Source organism: Puma concolor, chromosome C1 (genome assembly GCF_028749965.1).
Source record: "Puma concolor isolate L17-30 chromosome C1, mPumCon1.1.hap2, whole genome shotgun sequence".
NCBI lineage: Eukaryota > Metazoa > Chordata > Mammalia > Carnivora > Felidae > Puma > Puma concolor.
In genome coordinates, this window is record NC_141674.1 from 33956007 (window position 1) to 33983505 (window position 27499).

The following is a 27499-nucleotide window of genomic DNA, read 5'->3' on the forward strand; positions in this document are numbered from 1 at the left end:
CTCTTTTCTGTAGTTTCCAACTCTTATTTCACCTGATTTTCCTTTGCTGCTTTTTATTCTGCTGCTTGTATTTCGAGACACACCCATCTCCACACCTCTTCTACCTTTTCTGGGCCTCAGGTCCCTTCCCTTATCTCTTGGGTCCGAAGCCAACCACACCCACCTCTCGTGTTGGCCTCACTGTGTCTACATCCACCTCCCCGGGGATCCTTCGTCAGGCTCTCCGGAGGGCCTGACCCCATTACTGCCGCCTCCACTGATCAGCACTGCCGATCAGGATTCTTCTGCCAGATTTCTGTTTGAGTATCAGTATCGTCTGAGGCAATTAATGCGATTTAATATCAAAAGAGAACATCAGAATCACATTTATAAGGCACGTACCTTTTTATGTTTATATTGCTTTAATGCCATAATTAAAATACCAGGATGGGGATGGGCCGCAGATTGAAACAAACCAGTTCCCAGCTCAGCCAGTCCCCACATAGGTGCACTGTGATTCAGGCCAGTGGGACCCAGGCGTGGTGGGTCTGTGCCGTCTATCCCACAACCAGCCCCCGACACCATCAGACCACTGCCCTGCTCCTGGCCGCGAGAGCGGTCAGAAGCCCAGAGAGAGGAGCGCATCCATTTGGTGGCACCCTTTTGGCACCAGCAGCTGATGCACTGAGCCCTGGCCGGCGGTGTCAAGGCCCCCCAGGCATGGAGAGCCCACTGGAGCCCCGGAGTGCAGCATGCTGGGCAGTGGGACCAGGGCGACTACAGGAGCAGGTGACAGCCGGTGGCGTCGCTGTGCCTTCGTCTGCGCCCTGCCAGCAGAGCACAGGCCTGAAGGGTTCTCCAGGGGTGGGGTCCCTCTCTCCACGCCAGGCGGATTTGGGTAAAGTAAATGCCAGTCCCTGGAGAAGGAAAAGGAAAGTGAAGACCACAGGCCAGCCAGGCAGAGGGTGCAAGCATTGGCACGAGGCCACTCAGGTCAGGCATAGGTCTTTGGCTCCCAGGTACCCCAGAGGCCACGTGCCCGCTCCTGTGAAGCAGGGTGAGATGGTAGAAGGGGCAAGGAGACACAGCAGGGCCCCTTCCCAGCCCTACTGCTCCCTGAGGGCTGGTGGAGGGAGCCAACAGCCAGGGGAATCCCCAGAAGAGCGTTTTCTGGAGCAGCATGGTAAACTCGTGTGCTGTGGAGCCCTGTGGATCCATAAACATACCCCAGGTAACTGCAGGGAGCAAGACAGGATCAGCAGACAGGGTTCTGGGTCCCCACCCCTTAACCAAGGAGACTCCTTGCTTATCATAGTGGGCTCTGGGTCAGAGTTTGTTTGGAAGAAAGGAAGGGAAGGAGGGTGGAAAGAAAAGAAAGGAAAGCAAAGGAGAGAAGAGGGAGAAGGAGAAGAAGGAAGGAAAGAAAGGGAGGGAGACAGACTTTCAAAGCTACTCTTTTTACTTATAAAAATTGTTTCCTTCTTTGATCTTAAGTTGAAGGAGAGGGTCCAGGCCAGGACCAGGCAAGGTGTCAGGGCAAGAGAAACAAGAATGGACACTGTCTAAACCCGGTTCATCCTGCCTCAACCACTCTTACTGGGAGACTTTGGGGAAATTCCTTAACTTCTCCAGGAACCTCCTTTCCTGTCTATAAAATCGGGAAGAAAGTACCAGCCTCAGCGAGTTAACTGCGAGGATTGAATGCGAGAACTAATGTAAAGCATTAGGCACTGGCCTGGTATGGAATAGGTGCTCCAAAATGCTATCTCCCTTCCTGTCCTCCAACCTAAAGACCTACTGAAGAACCAAGGCAGAAATCAGTGGGAGAGCCTGGAAGGCCATCACAGCTTGGACCAGGCAGGTGGCCTGGGGACCTGATGCCTTGCTCTGTGTTGGTAAGGACCTGTATCCGCAGGTGCCAAGGTCCTGGGGCTTCAGTCCAAAGAGGTCAAGGAAGGCCAAGGCAGATACTCATTAGAAAACACAGAAAATGAGGTCACTGGCTCATTTATATGTTCATACAGGAGTGCAGGGCCTCTCCACTCGTTCTCCAGCATGCTTGCCGATAAGAAAATAAGAGTTGCTTTGAATACAAACAACTAGGACACACATTCGTTCAGGACACAATATTGAGGGCTTCTTTGTGCCACACTCTGTGCCGGCCATGGAAGATTCCAAGATGAATGGGGTAGTACGCCTGCCCTCAGCAGTTCGTGGTAGGAAACTGAAGCCAGATACAGATAAGCACTGCTTGTATGGTATATCCAGTGCTGTGTGCCCCGCATAGAGGCAGGCTTCAATTAGGGGAAGAGGCATTTGAGCTGTGCCTTGAACAGGAAGTAGAAGCAGCAGGGAGCAGGTGGGGGGAAGAGGCTTCCAGGCAGAGAGAACACCTGAGAACAGACAGGGAAGAGTGAGGCCTGTGGGGTGTCTGGGGACCCGGGCGTCCAGACCCTCCTTTATTGCAGAGCACCGGGGCAAGAAGAAAAAGCCCACTGGAGAGTGAGTAGCTTAGGGTCCCCGGAGAGGGCTTTCCTTGCCACACCAAGAAGCAGCAAGTTTATCTTAGAAGCAGTTGCCACCCAAGGTTGAAGCAGGTAGCAGGGTAGGCAGGGTGGACAGGCTGCTGGCACAAGGCAGGAGGCGGGGCACCCCATTTGGAGATGACTGTTCAGCGGAGATGAGAAGACCTCAGAAGGGGTAAGTTGTGATATCAAAGAACAACTCAGAGTAGAAGTGGGATGTGAGAGGAAGACTGAGAGAGGAGCAGAGAGATGCCTCATCTGGGCGGTTAGGCAGATGTCCTCCCCACCAACTGTGGGTTCCGGAAGGACACCACTGACGCAGGGCTTCCGAGGCCACGGAGCACATCTGTTGCGTGCTTCTTCCACACAGGCAGGCCCTGCCAACATAGGTAAGGCCAGTAGGGGGTGCTATAGGTATTCCCTTCCTTCTCCTTTCTGGGCCGAAGGCTCCGTCAGGGTCAGTTCCTGCCAGGGCTCTCTGTGTAGCTCCTTTGTTTAGAAGGTTGTCTATAGAAATGGACTTAGCATTCCCTAGCCAGTCACTCTTACAGACCCCAAGACCTGGCATGTGATGGACCCCAGGTCACATTTTTCCCGCAGCAGAGGAGCTGGGTGGGGGACTGGAGGGTTGGAGGGGCTTTTGTGGGTGGTCCTGACCAAGGAGGGATCAGGAACAGAAGACTCAGCAAACCTGTTGCGTCCACATTTTAAACTCACACAGCTACCCAAGGCATATACAGTGGACCTCAGTGTGACCTCTGGATTCTCCAGAACACAGACCACCCCAGAAAGCACTTTAGGGAGCCCAACTTGTACTTTTTGGGGGCTCCCATGGTCGTCATCCGACGTGAGGTGTTGGAATGGGGTGACGTCCGTGACAGGTGGAAAGGAGAGTCCAGGAGACAACAGTTGTAGAGGAGCAAGCACTCAGAGGCAGACACGACCAGATTCAAATCCCAGCTCTACTACCACTGAAGCACTGCCTCGGCCTCAGTTTCCTCCTAGGGAAATGAGTCTAATAACACCTTCTTCGTAAGGTTGTCCTGGGGATTAGATGGGTTATTGCATGCAAAATGTTTGCCGTGGTGCAGGGATCCGGTCACCTCTTGAAGTTATGATTACTCTTGTTACCAGCAGCAGCAGCATCCAGCATTTACTGCCTCGAATCCTGCTTGCTCCCTCTTGGTTCCAGGCCTGAAACAGTCTTCTCTCTCTCCCCCACCTCCCCAGGAAGTCCTTCTCCCACTGGGTGTGCGCCCCTCTTCAGACTCTCATGGCCTCTCTAAGCATTGCATCCAAGCTGGACCTCCATTGCCCGGCACAGTGACCAGTGCATAGTAGGCTTTCAGAGTCAGTGAATGAATGAACGAGTGAAAACAATGAGTGAACAGAATGGGGAACCGGGCTGCATTAACTCATGGGTCTCGATCACACTCTAGTGGGAACTGGGTCTTATCCTAAAGGCCCATTAGGGTGGCAGGCATCATGAAGGCAGTGGGTTAGAAACAGGCATTCACACCAAAAAGTACTGGGAGCCAAGTCCCAAGCAGGACTGTCAAGGATGGAGGGGGGCGGGGGTGGGGAGACACTAGGGCAAGGGCTCCACTTGGGGCCATTATGGTAATAGAGGGGAGAGATGCTGAGAGCTGGGTTACAAATGGACAGCAAGAAAGGTGAACACGAGATCCAGTTCAGACACAGAATTGACAGGACTTAGTGATAAAACGGATGAATATGATGCAGAAGTACCTCAAGACCTGGCCAGAGAGGACTGGACAAATGGCACCTTCAGTCTCTAATCTTCAATCTGATTACTGTTACTTTACCGAATGAGGCAAGAGAAGGGAAAGCTAAGTGATGCCCATGAAGTAGGGGAGTGGACAGAGCCCCGAGCCAGAGGAAGTTTGCCTGAGTTCCCTGCGGGCCCTCCTGTGTCTCCCGTCTGTCTCTTCTCCCCTACGCAACCTTTACCCCCTGGTTTGTAATTTCCTTGTTAGTAAGAATCTCATCTTATTCGGCTTGATATTGCTGCATTAGTTATTCATTTGCTATCTGTTCCACAAATATTTATTGAGCGCCTCTTACGTGCAAGGTAGGGTCCAAGGTCTTGGAACCAAATACATACATATTTAATCGATCACGTCATGACAGAAAGTCAGTGCAGAGAGGTTTCAGGGGAGGAAACTGGCAGAGAGTTTTGCTGGAGAGCATCTGGAAAGGAAGTGTGGGAGATTCATCGCTAAAGCCTGGGTTGGTTAAAATAGTAAAAGATCAGATGGAGAAATCTGCTGACTTTATAGAAAAAAAGGCACAAAGCCCAGCCTGAAAACGAGAGATCAGCAATAATTGGGCATCTCATCCAAGAGGGAGAGAATTTTTTTTTTTAACGAGGAATACTGAAATTAAGTGATATACTGAAAATCTGAAGGTATATCTGACATGCTCAGATAAAGGGGCTCTGGAGGGAAAGAATATGTTAGGGTCTCCCCAGTTCAGGCCCTGCTCCCACTTGGGCTCCACAGGCATATCCCCATAACAGAAAAGTGGTTGTCATGGCTCACAGACAATAGTGCTTGGGGTCACCCTGTTTTCTGGGCTGACTCCATGCTTACCGCTATGGAGACAGTGTCCAAAGTGGTGGTTGTTCCTGGCACAGGTCCGTTTTATGTGGCCTGCATTGGCCTTTTTTGGCATTCCAACCCTCAGTGGCCTTGCTACCCATGGATTGCCTGGCCCTCAGGCCAGCCGCAGCCTCTCTTAGGAGCTGGCTCAAAACTTAGAATCTCAGGATCAGCCCCAAGTCTACCGAGTCAGAAGCCACATTTAACAGGATCCTTAAGTGATTCGTTTGCACTATCACATGAGAGGCACTGCTGAAGACAAGCCAAGCAAAGAGTACTCTAAAAGCAAAGTAGCCAGTCCCTCTCTGGACCCATGATGACAAGGACATCTCCATGGAGCCACCCCGATGCCCTCAGGCTGAGTGTGAAAAAGAAGGCAGATTTGAGGTGTGAGAAGGAAAGAGAGAAGAGACTGCTTGGTCCCAGGTGCAGAGCCCTCACCACAGGCCCCCAGCAGGTTCCACATCCTCACTCCTCTGCACCCGCCTTTTGTGTCCGGGATACAGAACCACCGCAGGTCCCCCCACACCAGCCATGTCCTACTTCTGTGCCTTTCTCTTGCTGCTCCAGTTGTGTGCGACCCCCTCTACCCTCTCCTTGGTAGCTCCTTCAAGCCTCAGCCCAGGGGTCAATTCCTAGGACTCTGCCCTGGTCATTCGGGCAAAGCTCTGTGCCCCACCCCTCCATTGCATCAAGGTGGCTGCCACGCTCAATTATGCCTAGATTCCTCGCTAAGCCCTAAGCTCCTCAAGAGCAGAGGCCAGGTCTTAACTTTCTGTATACCTCAGATCAGCACAGTGCAGCATAGTAAGTACTCAGTAAATACTGGATGGATGGATGGATGGATGGATGGATGGATGGATATTTGTCAAACACAAGAGAAGTGAACTATCAATCAATATAGCAAATGTTAATTATTCATTTGCTTTTCTGTGCTCCTCAGTAAACAGTATGCTGCTGAAGGCAAAAACCATTTCTTATTTCTATCTTCATCCCAGGGCCATAGCAAATACCATATAAATTTAGGTTCAACAGGGGTGCCTGGGTGGCCCAGTCAGTTAAGCGGCTGGCTCTTGGTTTTGGCTCAGGTCATGATCTCACAGTTTCGTGGGTTCGAGCCCCGCATCAGGCTCCGCACGGACACTGCAGAGCCTGTTGGGATTCTCTGTCTCCCTCTCTCTGCCCCTCCCTCACTCACACTGTGTTTGTCTCTCTCTCTCTCTCTCAAAAACAAAACAAAACAAAAAAAAAACTTTAAAAAAAAAGTGTAGATTCAACAAATGAATGGGGAAAGATGAATAAAGGATAGCACAGTATTTTAAGAGCTCAGAGTTCCGGAGCCAGACTGTCCGAGTCAGAATCCTGGCTCTGCCACCTGCTCTCTATGTAATTTGGGCACATTACATAACCTCTCTATGCCTCAGTTTCCTCTTCTATAAAATTGTGATTATAATAGAATCTCTTCATAGGGTTATTATGATACTTCAATGCACTTAAATTCATATGAAGTGCTTAGAAAAGCATCGTTGATGCTGGAAAGGGTCTAGATGCAGGCCCTGGGCCCATTCATCACTCATCCATCCATACTCACTCTCTCTTCTTTCTTTTCTACAGGAAAATGTCTCCCTGATCAAGGAGATCAATGAGCTCCGTAGGGAGCTGAAGTTCACCCGCTCCCAAGTCTATGACCTTGAAGCAGCTTTGAAACTGACCAAGAAAATCCGACCACAAGATGTTCCAGAGACAGGTAACGTCACCAGTGGCCAAGGGAGATGAACTTGGGGATCAAGGGACCAATGGCAGCCACAAGCAGATCTCCGTTTGGCTTCCACAGCTGCCTGTCCCCAGTGTCCTCCTGTATCAGGTCACATCTACCCCATGGCCTACTGGGAACCTCTCTATGCCGTACACCTGCTGTCCAAAAGATCTTTGAGGCCCTTGCCACATTCAAACATGTGCACAACCAAAATCCTTGGGGTTAGTTCTGGTTTTAGAATTCAGAATCTTTCCAATTTTAGAAAGAGCTTACTATCTACTGCATATTATATAACATCCCTAGAGGAGTCTGAGGCAGGTCCCTGAAATCAAACACATTCGTATTTCTGTAGTGAAACATGAATATTCACACTGAACTTCATAAATTTTAAAATGTTCTACATATTTAGAGCTTTTGGCACTTGAGAATTGCAGATAAGGGATTGTGGACCTGTACAGTTAAAATAAAGACAAGAAGAAATATTAGAAACTACTTAAATGGAAAGAGGAAAGAATGACATTAGAAATGTTAAATGAGTTAATTACTGCAATCATATCCTAAAGTTCCTCTGAATTTCTGACAGCTGAGGCAAAAAGAGAAACAAAGAAATATGAGAGTTTACGTAGTCCTCATTTATGGCAAAAGAAGGTTTTTGGCTTTTTTCCTAGGGAAGACAAACCTTACATTTTGTAAGAAACTTATCACATGGATCCTTATAAAACGGATGTTGAATAACACAATGGACAGTCTTTAACTGTAGGTCTTCAGACAATAAAAAATCATTCTTCACAGGGCGCCTGGGTGGCTCAGTCAGTGGGACATCTGATGTTGGCTCAGGTCACGATCTCACAGTTCACGAGTTCAAGCCCCGCATCAGATTCTGTGCTGACAGCTCAGAGCCTGGAGCCTGCTTCAGATTCTGTGTCTCCCTCTCTCTCTGACCCTCCCCCACTCATGCTCTGTCTGTCTCTCTCTCTCTCTCTCTCAAAAATAACAAACATAAAATTTTTTTTAAATCATTCTTCAGGTATGCATTTCTTATCTGGACAGTTGATAAAAACCAAGAGTATAAGGCATTTCTATGGAAAATTAAGTCAATGCAGTTCAAGTATATTGTTTTCTGGTGGCTTACACTCAGGAATAGAGCTTAGAAACCTAAGCTCAGTGAATGGACACCTCCCATGGCTGTGGACTGAGTCTCTCCAGTGTCAGTCACCTCGTGTACTGTGGCCACCTAAGAGGTTATCGTTGGGAGAAGGTGACTAAAGGACATGCAAGAACCCTCTGTACCATTTTTGTAATTTCTTGGCAGTCTTAAACTATCACAAAATTATACATATAATTGTGTTGTCTCATCTGCCCTTTTTGTTAGAGCCAAGGAGATAGTTGAGACAAGAGTAAACTCTCTGAGTAGTACCTGAAGTGGCAATATCAGGTCTAAAAAACTGACATGCCAGCACAGTATGTGTTACAAAGTCTAAGATACTTCTTAGAGATGAAACCATCTTCCGTCAAAGGTGAAGCATAAATGTGCCTGTGAACAACTGCAAAGCTTCTCTTTTTTTAATTAAAAAAATTTTTTTTCATGTTCATTTATTTTTGAGAGAGAGTCAGAGACAGAGCGTGAGCAGAGGAGGGGCAGAGAGAGAGGGAGACACGGAATGCAAAGCAGGCTCCAGGCTCTGAGCTGTCAGCACAGAGCCCGACATGGGGCTTGAACCCGTGAACCGTGAGGTCACGACCTGAGCAGAAGTCAGACGCTCAACTGACTGAGCCACCCAGGTGCCCCTGTGAAGCTTCCCTTTAAAAAATATTTCAAATATGCCCAAGCATCCTAGCAAACAATCAACTGGGACCTCCTCAGGATACTGTCTGATATAGCCAAGTCTTATTACTATTGTGGAAATTTTCAGACATATGCAAAAAAAATGAGAGACAAGCCTAATGAATTCCCATGAATCCATTCCCTGACTTCAACAAGTATCAGCTCCTGCCACTCTGGCTTCATCGGGATCCATAGTTCCCAGTTACTGCTATTTCCTCTCACATCACCTTGGATTATTCTGAAACAAACCCAACATCATATCATCTGTGTGATACAGTTTTACTCAAGGAAGATTTCATTTGTAACAGTTGAAGACAAGTATTACCAACTGTCTGCTTTGATCATGAAGAACCTGTCTGACTTCTAATTTTGAACATGGGCCTCCAAGACAAGTCAGCTCAAGATATGCATGCTCAAGTTGTTTAAGACTGACCAATTCAGTTAGTTTTTAAGAACTCTTTATCTGAACAGGACACGTTGCCATCCCCAAACCACTTTTTTAGCTTTAGCAGCATTTATATTAAGTTTTCATTCACATAACAATGAACTAGCAGGTCTAATAGACAGACCTGCATGTTTTTCAATTACTAAAACCACATAATTAGAACTTCTAAATAAACATGGCTCATTAGAAACCTACTAAAATGGCATAAGTAAGCCATAAGATCAAAGAAAACACAAAAGGAAACAGATACAAAATTTTGAAAGCTGGAAAACAGATAGATGAGTGGTAACTGACTTCATAGACTCCTAAGCCAGAAGTGGGGAACCTAAAAGAAACGTAATGTACATCACAGAACCCCACGAAGGCTCAGGAATTAGCAGAAGCAGATATCTCAGGAAATGGGGGTAAAGGTATGACTGAAAAGGAGGGAGTCTTTAAGAAGCTGTTAGATCTACCTGGTATCCAATACAATGCCTAAAAAATAGATGGATCAGGTCCATCATCATTAAGTTCTTAAAGACCAAAGAACAGAAGAAAAAATCCTTCAAACTTCTAAAGAGGATAGAGGGAGGTTTCGTGCAAAAGATAAAAAATTCCAGTTGCAGGATACAAAATCAGTACACAAAAATTGGTTGCATTTTTATACACTAACAATGAGCAATCCAAGAAGGAAATTAAGAAAACAGTTGCATTTATATTAGCATCAAAAAGCATAAAATACTCAGGAATAAACTTAACCAAGCAGGCAAAAGATCTGTTCACTGAAAACTGCAAAACATTGCTGAAAAAATTAAGTCACCAGTAAATGGAAAAACACCTCCTGTTTGGAAGATTCAGTATTGCTAAGCTGTCAATACTACCCAAAGCAATCTACTGATAGAACAATCGCTGTCTCAATGATATTTCTTTGTAGAAATAGAAAATCCATTCTAAAATTCATATGGAATCTCAAGGTATCCCAAACAGCCAAAACCATTTTGGAAAAGAAGAACAAAATTGGAGGTCTCACACCTCCTGATTTCAAAACTTACTGCAAACTATAGTAGTCAAAACAGTGTGGTGCTGGCATAAAGACAGACTTACAGACCAATGGAATAGAGTAGAGAGCCCAGAAATAAACCCTCATATAGATGGTCAAATTATTTTCATCAGGCGTGCCAAGACCACTCAATGGGGAAAGGACAATTTTTTCAGCAAATGGTGCTGGGAAAACAGGATACCCACATGCAAAAAAAAAAAAAAAAAAAAAAAAAAAAAAGGAAATTGGACCCTTACTTTATATCATATACAAAAATTAACTCAAAGTGGACCAAAGACCTAAATGTAAGAGCTAAAACTATAAAATTCATAGAAGAAATGTAGGAGAGAAGCTTTATGACATTGGATCTGGCAATGACTTCTTAAATATGACATCAAAAGCACAGGCAACAAAAGGAAAAATAAATACATTGGACTACATCAAAATTTAAAACTTTCATGCATCAAAGAACACTATCAGCAAGCGTGAAAAAGCAATCCACACAATGGGAGAAAAATACTTGCAAGTCATATATCTGATAAAGGACTGATACCTAGAATAAATAAAGAACTCCTACAACTGAATAATAACCACAAAAAACTTTTTTTAACGAGCAAAAGACTTGAATAGATATTTATCCAAAGAAAATACATAAATGTCTAATAAGCATATGAAACGATGCTCAACATTACAAATCATTAGAAATATGCAAATTGAAACCACAATGAGATGCTACTTCAGGTCCATTATGATGCTTACTATCAAACAACAAGTGTTGGTGAGGATGTTGAGAGGGAAAGGAAGGAAGGGAGGGAGGGAAAAAGGAAGAAATGGATTCAAATCAATATAGAATGAATTGGGAAACTATAGGCTAACTAGAGGAGGAAACCTACCGCACAGAGGGAGATATATGAGATTAGTATCTGTCAGTCTTAGCTCTAGATGAAGGAAAGGAAAAACAAGAGAAAAGATCTCACCCTGAGAACTCCTAAACAAAAGCCCAAACTCAGGCAGGTTTAAGTCCAGAATTTCACATAATTTACAAGGTTGCTCAAAGCAACCTTGGCTGAAAGTTTAGTTTAACTGGTAGTGTCCCCAGGCCCCAAGCAGAAACAAATGCAAATTTTCTATGCAAGAATACATTTTAAACCTAGTTGCCAAAGAATTCCCATAGATAACATTCTAAGGAACATGAACTCACAATCAAAAATCACTAAATACATGAAGAAATAAATCACCATGAGTGAAAAAGTATCAAACAGAATAAAATCAACAAAGATATTTAAGGATATTTAACATGTTTAAAGAAATAAAAGAAATTTGAAAATAAGACAAACTAAGAGTCTCCCAAAATTGGCTAGGTAGATTTGAAAAAAGAACCAGGGGCGCCTGGGTGGCGCAGTCGGTTAAGCGTCCGACTTCAGCCAGGTCACGATCTCGCGGATCTCGCAGTCCGGGAGTTCGAGCCCCGCGTCAGGCTCTGGGCTGATGGCTCAGAGCCTGGAGCCTGTTTCCGATTCTGTGTCTCCCTCTCTCTCTGCCCCTCCCCCGTTCATGCTCGGTCTCTCTCTGTCCCAAAAATAAATAAACGTTGAAAAAAAAAATTAAAAAAAAGAAAAAAGAACCAAAAATACTCCTAGAAATAAAAACTGCAGGCTGTAATTAGACTCAGTGTTCAGACAGAACAATAGGTTAGATATATCTGAAAGGAGACTTTGTGAACTAAAGGAATGAAAAAATGACCCACATTGCAGCCCAGAGGGACAAAAGGTATAGTTGGGATGGGATAACCCAACTCACGTCTAACTGAAGTGTGAGAAAGAGAGAATGGGGAAAGGCAACAACATGATAAAAGCCGGAGGCTTTTCAGAATTGATGAGAGATGCCAATCATCAGGTCCAGGAAGCCCAATGGAGCTGAAGCGCTATAAATAAAAAGAAATCTGTATCTGAACTATAGAAAACCGAAGACAGAGGTATTAAAAGCAGTGAGAGAACGGACAGATTGCATATAAAGGACTAACAATTCAATTGATGCCTGACTTCCCAGCAGCAACAATGTAAACCGTGTAGACGTTGTGAAATAGTGTCTTCAAAGTGCTAATAGGTAATAACTGCCCCCTAGGGTTGTATAACCAGTGAAACAGAAGGAAAAAAAATTTTCCAACAAACAAAAACTGAGAGAATTTGTCACCAACGAAACCTCATTAAAGGAACTTTTAAAGAATATATATCAGGAAAAAAATTACTCCAGAGGGAAGTCTGAATGCAAGAAGAAACGATGGGTGAAGAAAAGGTAAATATGTACAATCTAAACAACTGTATAAAACAATATGAGCAGTGTCCAAATTATGAATTGAAATACCAAGATAGAACTAAAATACTGAGCATTTAACAAGGGGGCCCGGAGCTAAAGCATTCTAAGTCTTGCATTGTTTTGCAAGAAGGTAAAGATACTGAGTCACTTTGGACCCTTTGAAGTTGAATGTGCTTGTTAAACTTTTTAGGATAACTATTGAAAAAGAAAGAGAGAGTGTGTATATCTTCCAAACCAGTAAAGTTGGGGGGGGGGGGGAGTGGAACTAAATTTTGAAAAGACAAAAAAGGAAAGGAAAAAGTGACACAAACATAAAATGCATAGAAATGAGTAGAAATGAATGCAAATGTATTAGTAATCACGTTCTTATTTTTCCATCATTTAAAATCAGAACTTGATCTCCCAAAGGAAGCTTGTGGGCAGGATGCAGAGAGGAGACTGTCCAGCTCTGGTAGATGGCAGGGTCAGAGCAGAGCACAGACCAAGGGGATTTGGGGGGATATGAGGAGCGAGGTGGGGGCGGGGGCCATGAGGAGAGAACTAACGAGGCACAGCCATGGAGGAGGACAGGAGGGTTTACACACCACAGCACGTGGAAGGACCATCCAAGGAAGACCCTGTAAGACTGAACCAAATCTGATGAGCAGGCAGGTCATTATCAAAGGGATGGGAGAGAATTGGGGCAGTGAAGAGAAGAGACAGGAAAAGCCCAGCCCATGCCCTCAAGATGCTCACAGACCAAGGAAGGAGACAGGGGAAGAAACAAGGGCCAAAGCCCCACATTGAGCCCACTGAACCATTTTCCATGTGAACTGGTCTCAAGAGGCAGAGCTGCACCCCTGGGAACATTCATGGAACAGTGTCACCCAGATCGGGCATGTTTCTGGAGACAACTGCGTCTGGCAGCCAGCCACCAGCCAGCAGCTGTGTCAACCCCGAGCTGTCCTGTACATGTACAGTACATCCCAGTGTCCAACCTCTGAGGTCCATTGACCTCACCCAGTGACTGCCCAGCCTAGAGGACCTCAAAGCTACCATCTGCATCAAGATCCTTAGAACACCTGGAGAAGCACTAGGGCAAAGAGAGGATGGTGTGGCGAGTGGCAGGGCAGAGTAAGGAAAATGCAAAGTGCTGGCATATTTCTGGGTTCTGTCTGGTGTGTGTCTTCAGAACCGTGGCCTCATGAACACAGGTCTCCCTGGGCAATAAGATGGTAACTGAGTAAGTAGCTGGGTCTAAAGGCCAATGGGAAGGGCATAGAGCTTAGTCCAAAGACTATGCTGGTAACCAGGTTAGAGGGAGCAGGTGGAGAGGCAAACAAACTAGGCAGAGGCAAGTGACACAGACAGATGGGCTTGAAGGCCTGGGTGTGCTATACCTTCCCAGGGATGCTGCTCTCTCAGGGCTAGTCCACAGCCTGACTGACAGGATGGTGATCAGGGTCAACCAGTAGCAACAAGAGGATGAAGGTCAAGAGCTAGAAAAAGAAGAAATAGTAAAAGATCAAGAGCCTGGGAACTGCCAAAAGAAGAAGAGTCAAGGAGCAAAGGCAAAAAGAGAAGGGCCTAGACTTCTCTTAGGAAGAGTGGGATGCGTGGAGCACTCTGAATGCTGGCCTCATCATCAGACCACATAGAAGTAAGGCGAGGCTGGCCACTGGCCATTGCTGACAGCTTTCTTCTTGAAATGCCCTCTTCCTTGGCTCCCAACAGGTGTCCTTCTCTAGTGTTAACTTCTGGTGTGCAGGAAAGAGGTTGGCAGTGGATAGGAAAGAGAACCCTCTTCTGCTGAGAGAAGCTTGATGGCGGTCAGGGAGTTGGAGACACCGACCATCAGTGAAGTCGGTGGCAATGTCATCTGTTAAGAGTGGAGAGGACAGGGGCGCCGGGGTGGCTCAGTTGGTTAAGCGTCCAACTCTCAGTTTCAGCTAAGGTCATGATCTCACGGTTTCATGAATTCAAACCACATGTCAGGCTCTGTGCCAACAACACAGAACCTGCTTGGGATTCTCCCTTCTCTTTCTCTCTCTCTCTCTCTCTCTCTGTTCCTCTCCACTCATGCTCTGTCTCTCTCAAAATAAATAAACTCAAAAAAAAAGTGGAGGAGAGGATGGATTTGGCAATAATTTCTGGGATGTGACACCAGTGCACAGACAACAAAAGACAAAAATGGACTACATAAAAATTGAAAACTCACATGCATCAAACTGTAGGATGGGAGAAAATATTTGCAAATCATATATGTGATAAGGAGTTAATGACCAGAATTTGTAACAACTTCCCACAACTCAACAGTCACAACAACAAAACAACCAGATTAAAAACTGGGCAAAAGACTTGAATAGACATTTCTCCAAAGAAGATACACAAACGGTCGGCAAGCACATGAAAAGATGCTCAACCTCACTAATCGTCAGAGAAATGAGATCAAAACCACAATGAGATACCACCTCACAACATTAGGATGACTGCTCTCAAAACAAAGAGAAAAGTGTCGGCAAGCATCTGGAGAAACTGGAACCGTAGTGCACTGTTGGTGGGGACATAAAATGGTGCAGCCACACTGTATGGCACTTCCTCAAGAAATTGAAAGTAGAATTACCACAGGATCCAGAAATTCCAGTTCTGGGTACGTACCCAAAATAACTGAGGGTAGGGTCTCAAAGAGATATTTGTACACCCATGTCCATAGCAACATTATTCACAGTAGCCAAAAGGCAGGAGCAACCCAACACCCATCACCAGATGAATGGATAAACAAAATGTGATGTATACATGCAAACAAATATTACTCAGCCTTAAAGTGGAAGGATCAGACACATGCTGCAACGTAGTTGGACCTGGAGGACATCATGCTAAGTGAAATAAGCCAGACCCAAAAAAGACAAATACCGTGTGATTCTGCTTATCTGAGGTTCCCAGGGCATTCAAAGTCTTAGAGACGGAAAGCAGAATGCTGGCATAAGTGTTCTTGCAAGAGTTCTGCAGATTGATTGTACAACAATGTAAATTGTACTTAACACTGCTAAACTCTATACTTGAGAATGGTAAGATGGTACTCTTAACGATAGAGAACTAAGTGAGTGTTGATGGAGGGAGGCGGATGGGGGATGGGCTAGGTGGGTGTTGGGTATTGAAAAGGGCACTTGTGATGAGCACTGCATGTCGTATGTAAGCGATGAACCACTGAATTCTCCTGAAACTAGCATTGCACTGTATGTTAACTAAAATTTTAATTAATTAATTAATTAGAATGGTAAGATGATAAATTTTAAGTTACATTTGACCATAATTTTCTTTAAAGAGTGAGGACAAGGAATTAGAGACCAAAGTTCAAAAGCCCAGGGTGGCAGGTGGGTTGGGGCGGTGGGAGGGAGGGGTCACTGAGAGTTTGCTGACTATGGACAGGAAGTCCATCTGGGGTTGGAAACCGATAATTTGAATCTCATATGTTACTTTTTTCAGTAGCACGCAACAGGCCAGGTGTTAATGGAGACAATGGATGGTTGAGCAATCTCGGGTTTGGGCTGTGCAGGGCGTATGGGGCAGAAGGACAAGGCATCTCGAATATCGAGGCTGCTGTCAAGAAAATGGCAGAAGAAACTCACAGTGGGTCTAACTGGATAGAAAAGGGAGTGGATCGAAAAGGAACCCATTTGGTAGGTCAAAAATGGAGCTGTCCAGGAAGAAGACATCTACATTCAGTCAGAGAGCAGGTATCTTAAGGAGAAGGCTGTCAGAGGGGTGGTAATGGTTGATGGGCTACTAGAGTAGAGACGTCAAAGTGCGGGGTCCTGGGCGTGATGAGGGAGGGGAAGCACAGAATGGGTGTTGACGTGGCGTGGAGGCCAGAGGACACAAATGCTGAGATTCAGCCTGTGGGGGCCAGGGAACGGGACGAGCCACGGACCCTTGCGGACGTCAGCATCACATAAGATGATGGCAGCACCTGAGACAGGAGGATGGGGGTGGGGAGTCCTCAAGGAGCAGGAGTGAGTGGCCAGCCCAAGAGGTGCCAAGAGTCTGGGTCCTGGCACAGGAGTTTTATGTGAGGAGGAGGACTGGGGGCTTGGAAGCCAACCTAGGTCAGCAAGAGAGCACCACCCTGCTTGGGGAGTGGGGAACAGGGGAATGAGCGGGGGCCACTGGAGGGGCTCAGGAGCCAGGCTGGGCTGAGGTGTTGCCCAGCATTTGTGTCTCACTCTGAAATGTGTCTCTTCACTCCTCCGTGTCTACTACACGGTGAAATGGCCCATCTCTACCCCTGGTATTTGGGACTGAGTGTCTGTCCCTTAAGTGCTCATAACTATTTGAGGAGACAGGAGAAGAAAGAGGGATACGCTGGTTTCAAAAGAGCTTTGTGGCAGCCCAGGCCCACATTAGTCCTGCTCTGTCCCTTCCAGTTCCCAGCGAGGCCATGCCCAGCATCGCTCCCACCATGAGACTGAATGAGCAAGAAGAAACTGGGAGAATCATCGAAATGCAACGCCTAGAAATCCAGCGCCTCCGAGAGCAGATCCAAGAGCAAGAGCAGATCCCGGGCTTCCACCCGCTCTCTGTCGTCCGGCTTCCTTCCCTCCTTGAGTCAGAAGTGGACTTTGAGGTGCAGACCAAGTGACCCCCTCTGGTAAGCCATCTGCAGTTGCATCAGAGGAAGCCCTGTGCCTCTGTCCCCCGGCCGGCTCTGGGCTGGCCCTGCAGTCCCTGCAGCACTGGCCACACCAGCCTCTTTCTCCTGCCCTGGGGAACTTGGGACGTGGTCAGAATAAAGATGTTTGCCCACAACCAGGTCCAACTCTCTGCTTAGTCAAGGAGCCAGGGAGCGAGTAGAGAGAGAGAGGACCCTGACGAAGTGGGGGGGGGGGGGGGGCTCAACTCATCCCAAGCCATCGCTGCTTGTCCCGGTCCAGGCACAGGGCTGCCTGTCACTGCGGAGATCACACTGGACTTGGGCCCGGCCTCCTGCTGCCCCTCTGTCCTCTCTGGACCCCCGGGATGGGGCTGCCTGCTCCTACCCTAAGTATCACTGCCTGCCGCTTCTGACCTGGCTTCCTCCCCTGGCAGCCCAGTCAGGACCAGACAAAGCCACCGACGTTTTCTTCTCCTTTATGAAGCATAGTGAGATTTTCTGGGGATTTGTACATGTGTGCAAAGATGACAGTAAAATAATGAACATGGCAAAGTGACTAGAGTTCCCCCAGGCCTTCCATCCCCTGCTGACCCTGTGGTGAGGACTGTAAGCAGAGCTCTATTTACAGAGGGTTCTCTTACACCCATGCACTCTGTGCACTCTACACTGGTCATTCTTGTTCTGCAGGGCCCTGCCCTGCTCCTCCATTTGAATGGAGGTGGGGGGAGGGTACCTCTTCCCCTAGGCCACCGTACTGGGCGCCCCAGTCACACATACCAGGAAAAGTGACATTTTATGCACTCGAGCAAAAGAACATAACCCAGATGTCCTTGTCTTCTCCCACCTTCAGAGGCCAGACACCCTTCTAATATCCAAATAGCAAACATTTAAGCCCCTGGTCTCTGCTGGTCCCTGCTGGCTCTTACACCTGGCATCTCCAAGACATTTCCCCATCTTCCCCAATCTGCTTTACCCCAGCTCTGGGCACTGCTCTTGGGTTAGTTTTCACAGCGAGAGCTGAGACATAGCTGTCACGCCTGGCAAAGCTCTCCTGAAGCCTGGGGAGATCAGAAGGAAGGCTCACAGCAGAGGCTACCAAGCAGTTGACGTGGGACTTGCTCCTTAGCAACTCCCTGACCTCCACCCCTAGCCCACACCCTGTCACAGTGGCCAGCTCCTCCCCTCCAGACCACTGTGTACGCAGCATATCCTCTGCTCTAGGAGACCAGGCTCAGGGAGTAGGGAAAGATTCAGGCACCCTCTAATTGATTCAACCACAGAGACGACAGCCCATTACATTATTATGCCCGGCAGGTGGGCCCCTCTGGGACACAGATTTCATTCCAAACTAGCATATTGGCTTTACCTTTGCAGAAGAAACTGACTTGAAATGAGATCAGGGAGGTCAGCGGGGCTAGGTGCTGCAGGGTTTAAAGGTGCATTACAGATATGACTCTGTCCAGAGGCCAGCACAAAGCCACCGAGAGCCACTGCCCTCCACTTCCAGGCTCTTGCCACACTGGCCTCCTTCCAGTTCTTATAAAAGTTCAAGTTCTTCCTTGCCTCTGGGTCATTCCACATACTGTTTTCTCTGCCTGAAATGTTCTTGTACCCACACCTCACTCAGTGAAATTCATCCTTCAGATGGTAGCTGAAATGTCACTTGCTCACAAAGGTAGTCCCTGATCCCTCCTTCCCCATGTAGATTACACGTACCGTATTGTTTTCCTTCAGAACCCTCACTCTAACATACCCATTTGATGGTGTGATGCTGCCTCTCTTCCTAGGCTCTCGGTTCCATGGCTGTGTCTGTGTTTAAAGCTGTCTTGGGTGTTTGGGTGGAGCATTGATGAAGGGACCCGACAGTGGAGGCAGGGGGCTGTCGGGAAGACACCATGGCTAACTACAAGTAAGAAGACAGCTTCTGGGACCCAGATGGTGGCAGCAGAGATGCAGAGATGTGAATTTTTCTTTCTTTTTTTTTTTTTAAGTTTATTTATTTTGAGAGAGAGAGAGCTAGTCAGGGAGGGGCAGAGAGAGAGGGAGACAGGATCTGAAGAGGGCTCTGTGCTGATAGCAGAGAGCCCGACGCGGGGCTCGAACTCACAAACCATGAGATCATGACCTGAACCGAAGTCGGATACTCGATTGACTGAGCCACCCAGGTGCCCTTGAGAAGTGAATTCTTCTGACTTCAGGACTGAGGGAGTTCACCCAGCACAGGGAGAGGGAGGAAGACTTGGGAAGAAGGCACCTACAGAGAAAACTGGTTGCTCTTCAGCCAGAAGGAAATTCACTGTGGCTGGATGCAGCAACATTCAAATGACAGAGTTTTCAACCTAAAAATGCCTTAGAATCAAGTCATCACATTTCACCTACAAGATGGGCCTTAGGGGAGGCGCCTGGGTGGCTCAGTCGGTTAAGCCTCCGACTTTGGCTCAGGTCACGATCTCGCAGTTTGTGAGTTTCAGCCCTGTGTCAGGCTCTGTGCTGACAGCTCAGAGCCTGGAGCCTACTTTTGATTCTGTGTCTCCCTCTCTCTCTGCCCTGCCCCTACTTGAGCGCGCTCTCTCTCTGTCTCTGTCTCTCTCTCAAAAATAAATAAACATTAAAAAAAAAAAAAAAAAAAGATGTGTTAGGTTACAGATGAGGAAATCAAAGCCAGGAAGAGTGAAATAGTTGATACAGCGTCATCCCAGCAGGGCTGGACTCGCAGCCCAGGCTGTCCATGGCCTCCACATCCCAACCATGTTAAGCCTGCTCTGGAGAAGCACCAGACAGAACCTGGACCAGGTGTGGAGGTCATAGGAGTGTGACGCTCCACAAGTCTAACCCAGAAGTAGAGGGAGCTGATGCCTCCCAAACTAGGCTCCCCTGAGTCCAGTGGCCGAGAAGGAGGTGAAGGCAGAAGGAAACGGAGAGCCCCATCCCAGCAAAGCCTGGCACTTGGGCCAGCAGGTCAACAGGGTGTTTCCTCACTTGCCCGGGGGGCAGGCAGATGGCCTCTTGTTGGCAAATTTGCAGCCAGAGGTACAATCTTGCTGTTTTATGCCGGTCTCAGCCTATCGACAACCAACGTTGTGGCTAGACTCACCCTTGTGGTTCTTACTATGATCCCAAGACACCCTTCAGCAACCACCATCAGGAAACTTTGAAAAAAATAAAGCTTTATTACTTACAGGGCCTGGAAATGATACATCTCACCTGGGGCCACACAGCAAGGTCGTGGGGAGGGAGGGAGGGAGAGGAGGGAGGGAGGAAGAGAGAGAGAGCCATCTCACAGGCCTGGGATTCTGCTTTATTGGGGTCAAGTGTGAGGCCTAGGGTTTTGTGGGCTCACTGTTTAAAACATAAGAGTGGGAATTTGAAGGGTAGGGAGGGGGGCGGGGAAAGTGGCTCAAACGGTCAGTTATTAAAATCAACCAAGATCTCAGAAACAAAGAAACCTCAGTGGCTGCCAGTGTGGTTTTTTGAGATAGTCCTCTGTGAAGTGGATGCCTCGGAGATCAAAGGCGAAGTCAGGCTCTCTTGTTACAAAGAGAAAAGTCACTGTCAGGGTTTAGCTACACCAGTTTGCCTCCCGTAGTCTATCCTGTGCGTTCCCACCTCACGCTGTTGGGTGGCCCTGACTGGGGTGGCCGCTGCACTGAGACCTCCCTTCACTTTGCCTATCCTGACTCCAGGGGAGGTTCTCACCCCACTGGTGAACCTCCCCTCTCACCACCCCCTTCTAGGGTCCCTAGAGCCAGTTGACCCCCTCATTGACAGAGTGGGCCTGGCAGTCACCTCCTCCTACGGGACTCTACTGTCACCCAAGTGGCTAGGCATCGGCATACGAACTCCACTCTTGTTCTTCTGCTTGCGGTCCATTGTTAACCTAGGGAGTCATTCATTTATGGTGGGACAGCCGGTGCTTTTGGATGACTGTCCTCTTTCTGAGCCCCAGACACCCAGTGGCTCCCCTGTCCTTCTTCTAGACCATTTGCATCGGCTGTGGCCAGACAGGGTGAGCTCCCAAGCAAGCCTCCCCTCGCTATCCTGTTCTCCTGGCACTGAGGACCCTGCCTCATAGGAGGTCCTAGCATCAGCATCTGCCTTTCCCCACTGCTTTTTACACAAGGCATGACCAGTCCTTACCCGACAGCTGCTCCCAGAAGGTGCCTGAGGAGCCCCGGTGGGCCTGGGAATATGTGTGTGTCCAGGTAGGACTCCCTTGCCATCACTGCTCTGGATTTGGAAAGATCAGAGAGAAGGATGTCCGGACCAGGGGTGGGGTTCCTTCCGCCGGAGCTGTGTGGGGGCGAGCTCCTCTAGACCACTGGAGGTTCAAGATCCCCTTATGCTTTGAGCACACCTAAGATACCGACTCCCCTGAGCTGAACTGGAATGGGAGCCGATGTACAAGGAGGTGACCCTGCTGTGTGCCAGGCAGCAGGAAGAACTAACATTCCCGATCCCCCACGATGGCCAGTCAGATACAGGAATGTGTACCTGTTGTTCATGTGGGATTTGGCAGGGGTGCTGGGTGTCCACGAGGACTTAACCTAGCCCCTACTGTGTGTACTGATGTAATAAATGTATTAAAAGTGGGACTGACTGGGAGAGTCCAGTCCTGAACAGAAGAACTATGGATGCCCTTCTTTAGTTACAAGTAGCAAAACCCAACTCCAGCCAGTTTAAGCCACTAGGGAAATCACTGGGCTGGGGGCGAGGAGGGGGGGCGGTCTTAGGGAATCTCAAGGCAGAGATACAATCAGGCCTCAAAAGAAACTTGCACCAGGGCCTGGCTGGACCACCCCTCCTTCTCTTGTCCTTCCCCCTTCTCTGCAGACCACTTTGCATCCCCAGTTCAGCTGGGGCTAGGTACTTCAGCATCTCATTAGTACATGCCCCAAAGCTGAAATGGAATCTCTAGTCTGATTTTAAAATGCCAAAAGCAGGGGCGCCTGGATGGCTCGGTCGGCTGACCGTCCGACTCCAGCCCAGGTCGTGATCTCACAGTCTGTGAGTTCGAGCCCTGCATCGGGCTCTGTGCCAACAGCTCAGAGCCTGGAGCCTGTTTCAGATTCTGTGAATCCCTCACTCTCTGACCTCCCCCGTTCATGCTCTGTCTCTCTCTGTCTCAAAAAAATAAATAAACGTTAAAAAAAATTTTTTTTTAAATGCCAAAAGCAGGGGGAGAGCCTGGGTGGCTCAGTCGGTTACCATCCGACTTCGGCTCAGGTCATGATCTCAACAGTTCATGGGTTTGAGCCCTGCGTCGGACTCTGTGCTGACAGCTCAGAGCCTGGAGCCTGCTTCGGATTCTGTGTCTCCCTCTCTCTGCCCCTCCCCTGCTAGCACTCTCTCTCTCAAAAATAAATAAACATTAAAAAAGAAGAATTGATTATGTTATTTAATCACACACACAACTAAGTACTATTGTCCCCGTTTTACAACCGAAGAGAATGAATTTTTCTAAGGTTACGGAACTGGAGCTGGGGCTTGACACTTCAAGGTCAACCTAGCTCCAAAACCAATGTTCTGTTCCAACATTCATTCAACATGCATTCCCTGAGCACCTGTTCTATGCCAAGCCCATTCTAGGAGCAGGGAAGATACCATGAGTCAGACTCAAATCCCTTCCCTCATGAAGCTTACATTTTCGGGGAGTAGAGAGCCAACATTCCAGACAGGTAAGAAAAATATATAGCATACGGGGCAGTGAGAAGTGCTACAGAGAAACAAAAGAGAACAAAGGAAATAAAATAAGGGAAAGGGATAGGAAGTATGGGGAAGGCTGTGATTTTAGAGTTGCCTGGAAGGCCTTCTCCCTGAGAAGGTGCTGTTCGAGCACATTCCTGAAGGAAGGTGCAGGAAGGAGTCTTGGGGAGAAAAGCATTCCAGGCAGAGGGAGTAGCCTGTGCAAAGTCTCTGAGCATGAGCAAGCCAGGGAGGGAACTCAGAGAGGGTCTTAGGATGGGGGAGGACTGTTTCTCTGCGGAAGAGGACCACTGGAGGCTTGCAAGCACAGTAATGACATTACCCGCTCTGCCTTAGAACAGGGTCACTCCAGCGACCAGGTTGACAGTAGCCTTAGGTGGGAATGTGGCAGAGGCAGGGAGACTGGGCCACAGGGCCTCTCTTTTGAGAGGCAGGCCTCTCAGAACTCCCACCATCTAATGAACCAGCTAGAACCCACATTTTGCACTCTGTGCCCATGGCCACCTCCTACTCTTGGCTTTCGCTGTTGCCCATCTGAGCTGCCCCCACAGCCTCTGCTTTGGGGACACGGTTCAAAAGCCCTGCAAGGAGCCTGCCTGTCTGCTTGAACTCCAAGTTACTTGATAAGACCCAGAATGAAAACAAAGACACACAATCCATGTTTAAACTGAGGAAGTTTTAGGCTTTATTAGCCCTACCCAACAAGTTTTTTTCAAACTTCCCAGGGGAAAGGGAGGGAAAATTTCATGAGTCCCCCTGCCCCAGCTCCTTCCAGGACAGCTAGACCATGGCTGGCTGGCTGGGCTGACCCCTCCTTGGGACCAGAAGGATAAATAATTGCTAGACATAAGCAAGAGGAGTACACAGAGGTGAGCCCTACCCGGCCCCCCTCCTCCCACCCCACTTCCCAGCTCCTCCCAGGGCAAAGGACACCTTTACAATGCTTCACAAAGTGACGCAGTCACATGGCTGTGCCTGAGATCCAGCCTGCCCCAACTTTTCCTTGAGGGGAAGAACCATCTAGATCTGCACTGTCCAGGAAGGGAGCTGCGAGCCACATGTGGTGATTGAGCATTTGCAGCATAGCTAGTCTGAAGTGAGATGCACAAAATAACGGACTGAAATAGCTCCTTAATCATTTGTATATTAAAATGCAAATATTTGGGGGTTGAACAAAAATTGTAAGATATTATTTTCACCTTTTTTTCCCTACCTTTTTAAAGTGGCTACTAGAAGATTTTAAATTACACATGTAGCTCATGTTCTATTTCTATTTGACAGTGCTGCTCTAAGGTTGTGACTGGCTCCCCCATCATCTCCACAGAACGAAGCTAAGACGGGTCAAGAATAATTATTTTGTTGGGGCACTTGGGTGGCTCAGCTGGTTAAGCATCCGACTTCAGCTCAGATTATGATCTCGCGGTTCATGAGTTTAAGCCCTGAGTCAGGCTCGGTGCTGACAGCTCAGAGCCTGGAGCCTGCTTCGGATTCTGTGTCTCCCCCTCTCTCTGTCCCTCCCCTACTTACAATCTGTCTCTCTCTCTCAAAACAAGTAAACATTAAAAAAAATTTTTTTTAAGAATTATTTTGTGAGCTGAGAATGGGAAGAAGACTTTGATTTTGTTTTTCTTGTCTATTCCATCCATATCAGAAGGAGAGAGAATAAGGGGTGTTACAAGGGGCTCCACCCAGGAGACGGGGGACAGTCTACAACCACCTCCGAGCAGGCACCCTTTCCCCACCCAAAGCATGTGCGGTGGGTGGTGCTGGATTCCCTATTAGAAGCAGAGCCCTGGCCACGGCTCTGGTATATTTCGGAATCCTCCAGGGGCACCGCAAGTGAGTCCAGAGCCTTGCCATGGCGTCTACGTCCCTGTGCAACCCGCCAAACTTGCCCTTCCAGCATTGTGTTACACGCTCCCTGCATCTATCACCGCACACATTCATTTCTCCAGCAAATATTTATTGGTTACCTCCCACGTGCCAGGCAAAATGCTGGCTTCTAAGGTCATGATGGTTAGCAAAACGGACACTAAGGCCACCGTGTGGGGGGGATGTGGGGGGGGGTGACCAGTAAGTAAATAGGGGCAATTACAGCACATGCACCAAGAGCAGCTGTGGGGGAAGCACAGGGGCCATGGGTGCACCAGAGAAACCTAAACCGGCCTCAAAGTCCGAGAGGGCTTCCTGGAGGAGGTGACATCACAGTTAAAGAATTCGAGTTGGCCACACGGAGCCTGGGTGGCAGGACGTACCCCATGCAGGGGAACTCTGAGTTCAAAAACCAACCAGAAGGGCAAAACAGTGGACAGAGCATGCAGAACTGAATGACGTGACATGCAATCTGGCTGGATGGCAGGGGGCCAGTGGCAAATGACTGGTCTGGGTGTAGATGGCAGGGGCTGTGTGAGCCCTGCAAAGGAGTGTGGCATATATCCTGAAGTGTTGATTCTGCAAGAGTTTTAAGCAGGAGAGCTCTGGTGTGCTCCTGAAAAGCCTTTACCCCTCCTCCTCCCCCTCCTCCTTCTCCTCCCTACCTCCTCCTCTTCCTCCTCCCCCCTCTTCTTCCTCTCCCTCCTCCTCAGGGGGGGCTCCCATCCCACCTCTCCCAGCAGGAACTACATCCAGGAGGCAAGCCTACTGCAGTCACACACTTGGGGCTTTAAGGAGACTGATCAAGGGGCTTGTAGGGACTCCAATCCAGGGATGAGTGTACTGGAACTGGGTTTGGGGATCAGCTGGTGTTGGAATTTGGGGCTGAGGCAGGATTTTAGTTAGGGGCTGGGACTTGGGGGCTGAATTGAGGGACAAGGGTCAAGGTTGTGGTCTAGGACCTATTTCCAGAATTTGGAGCTGGGCTTGGGGTGAGGAATTGGAACGAGGTTTCAAGCCAGATTTGGGGTCGGGATCTGGAGTCGGGACTGGAATCGGATTTGGAAATGGGGCTGGGGGTTGGGGCTGAGATGTGGGGGAGGGGTTGCAGCCGGAGCTAGGAATTCTAGTTAGGGTTTGAAACTGCAGCTGGGGTCGGGGTTAGGTTTAGGCTGGAATGAAAGTTAAGCTGGGCTTGGAGCCAGGGGATGGGTTAGGGTCCAGGCTCTGGGGCAGATAGACAACATTCCTCCAGCTACCCAGATCTGGGAATTGTGTTCGAGCCCTAACAGCAGTTGACAGAAGCCCCTCCCTTCCCAGGAATGCCTCAGCCCAGCAGAAGGAGCTTTGCCACGTCAGCCAATCGGCTCAAGCCCTGCCTTGGAAACACCTGTTGATCCCCCTCCCCCCCCCCACACACACACCCGAGAGGCTCACCTGGACGCAGGTTAGGCAGGTGAAGCGCCTCCCCGGAAACGAAGCTGGAGCGCCCCACCTGCCTGGCCCAGCCCGCTCTGGTCGGATCCAGCACTTCCAGGTTTCTTGTGAGTGCCCCATGGTCCCCTGACCCCCACCGCCCCCACTCTCTCCCACTGGCGCTTCCTGACAACCTCCACCCCACCCCCGGCCTGGCCCCGCTGTCCCAGCACACCTGTGCCAGCACTTTCCGACCCCGTGAAGTCACAGCCCTGAGGAATGCCGGGACTGACTCCAGGTCCCCTCCCACGGCCCCTCCCCCACCTCCCTTGGGGGCATCTGCACCTGCTCCTCCCACCTCAAGTGCTAGGCAGCCCCTGGAGTGGGGTTGCGAAGGACCAGTAACCTCATCAGAGGTGTAACCCATGCACAGCCACATTAATCATATTCCGGGACCGATCCAGGACCTGCATCCTATATGAAGCAGGAGTCCTCTCCTAAATTAAAGAGGAGAACATTGTGTTCTCTGATTCAAAAAGCACGCTTTGGGCATCTGTGCGGGCCCAAGAATTCCCACTGGAAATTTGAAATGGCCGTGTCAACTGACTCGTCCCCATCCTTCAAGAAAATGTTACTGTCCTCGCTTCTCAGATAAGGAGACTGAGGCTCTAAGAGGTGAAGTCATCCGGGGCTTCTCTGACCTTCCCCTGAGCCCCTCTTCTGACTAACCCACACCCAGCATTTATCACATACACACACCTGCTGTAAACTCGGGCTCCTTGAGGGCAGAGACCACAGCTGCTTTATTTCACCCAGTTTGAGTCATGCTGACTGGTCTCTAGAGGACGTATTAAAAGAGTGACCACCGTCAGGTCCCTTGCCCAAGTCCCATGGGTGGTAAGAACAGCAGCTGGGGTTCCAGCACAGAGCCCTCCTTCTCCCTTTGCGCCACTTTAGAGAAATCGTGGAGGAGGATGTCATGGGGGATTGGTGATGAGGAGAACGGAGAAGAGTGGGAGGCAAGAAGACGGGTGTGGAAGAGGGTGATGAGGCAGGAGCCATGGAGATGGAAACAGGGATTGGATGGAGAGAGGTTTGCAGGTGGCCTCCCTGGGATTACACTCCACAAGGAAGTAAGGAACATGAGAGGGGGAGGAGGTCTGGGCTAAGAGCCTGGGATGCGACCCGTTGTATCAGAGGTGACTATGGAACATCCAGGTGACAATTGGCTTCGGGGTCTGGAGCTCAGGAAGGAGATCCAGGTTTGAGGGAGAAAGCGATTAGGGCACCAGCGGCTGTGGATGGAAATCAGAGGAGATGTTGGGGAAGGAGAGATCTAGGGGTTAGATCCTGACCCACAAGAGAAGTAGCTGCAGCCCCGAGAGAGAGAGAA

At 48.6% G+C, this 27499-nt stretch overlaps 1 protein-coding gene and 1 long non-coding RNA gene across 4 annotated transcripts in view; one reads left to right on the forward strand and one right to left on the reverse strand.

Annotated features, from left to right (window-relative positions):
- CFAP57 (cilia and flagella associated protein 57) overlaps window positions 1–26123 on the forward strand; it is a 79622-nt gene extending 53499 nt beyond the window's left edge. The window contains exons 22-24 of one of the 3 annotated variants that reach the window (XM_086716690.1): window positions 6740–6872; window positions 16889–17112; window positions 26011–26123. In XM_086716690.1, coding sequence (XP_086572816.1) covers window positions 6740–6872; window positions 16889–17103 — 348 coding nt within the window. In that variant the 3' untranslated portion in view covers window positions 17104–17112; window positions 26011–26123. Of the gene's footprint in view, window positions 1–6739; window positions 6873–16888; window positions 17271–21092; window positions 21220–26010 lie in introns of those variants that run through there. The other 2 variants (XM_086716689.1, XM_086716688.1) reach the window with 2 other exon arrangements.
- Window positions 383–26723, reverse strand: LOC147577966 (uncharacterized). Its single transcript, XR_015254647.1, has 2 exons — window positions 26128–26723; window positions 383–896 (listed from the first exon to the last, which is right to left on the reverse strand). It is a non-coding gene; the product is annotated as an uncharacterized LOC147577966 (long non-coding RNA).
- Between the last annotated feature and the right edge of the window lie 776 nt (window positions 26724–27499).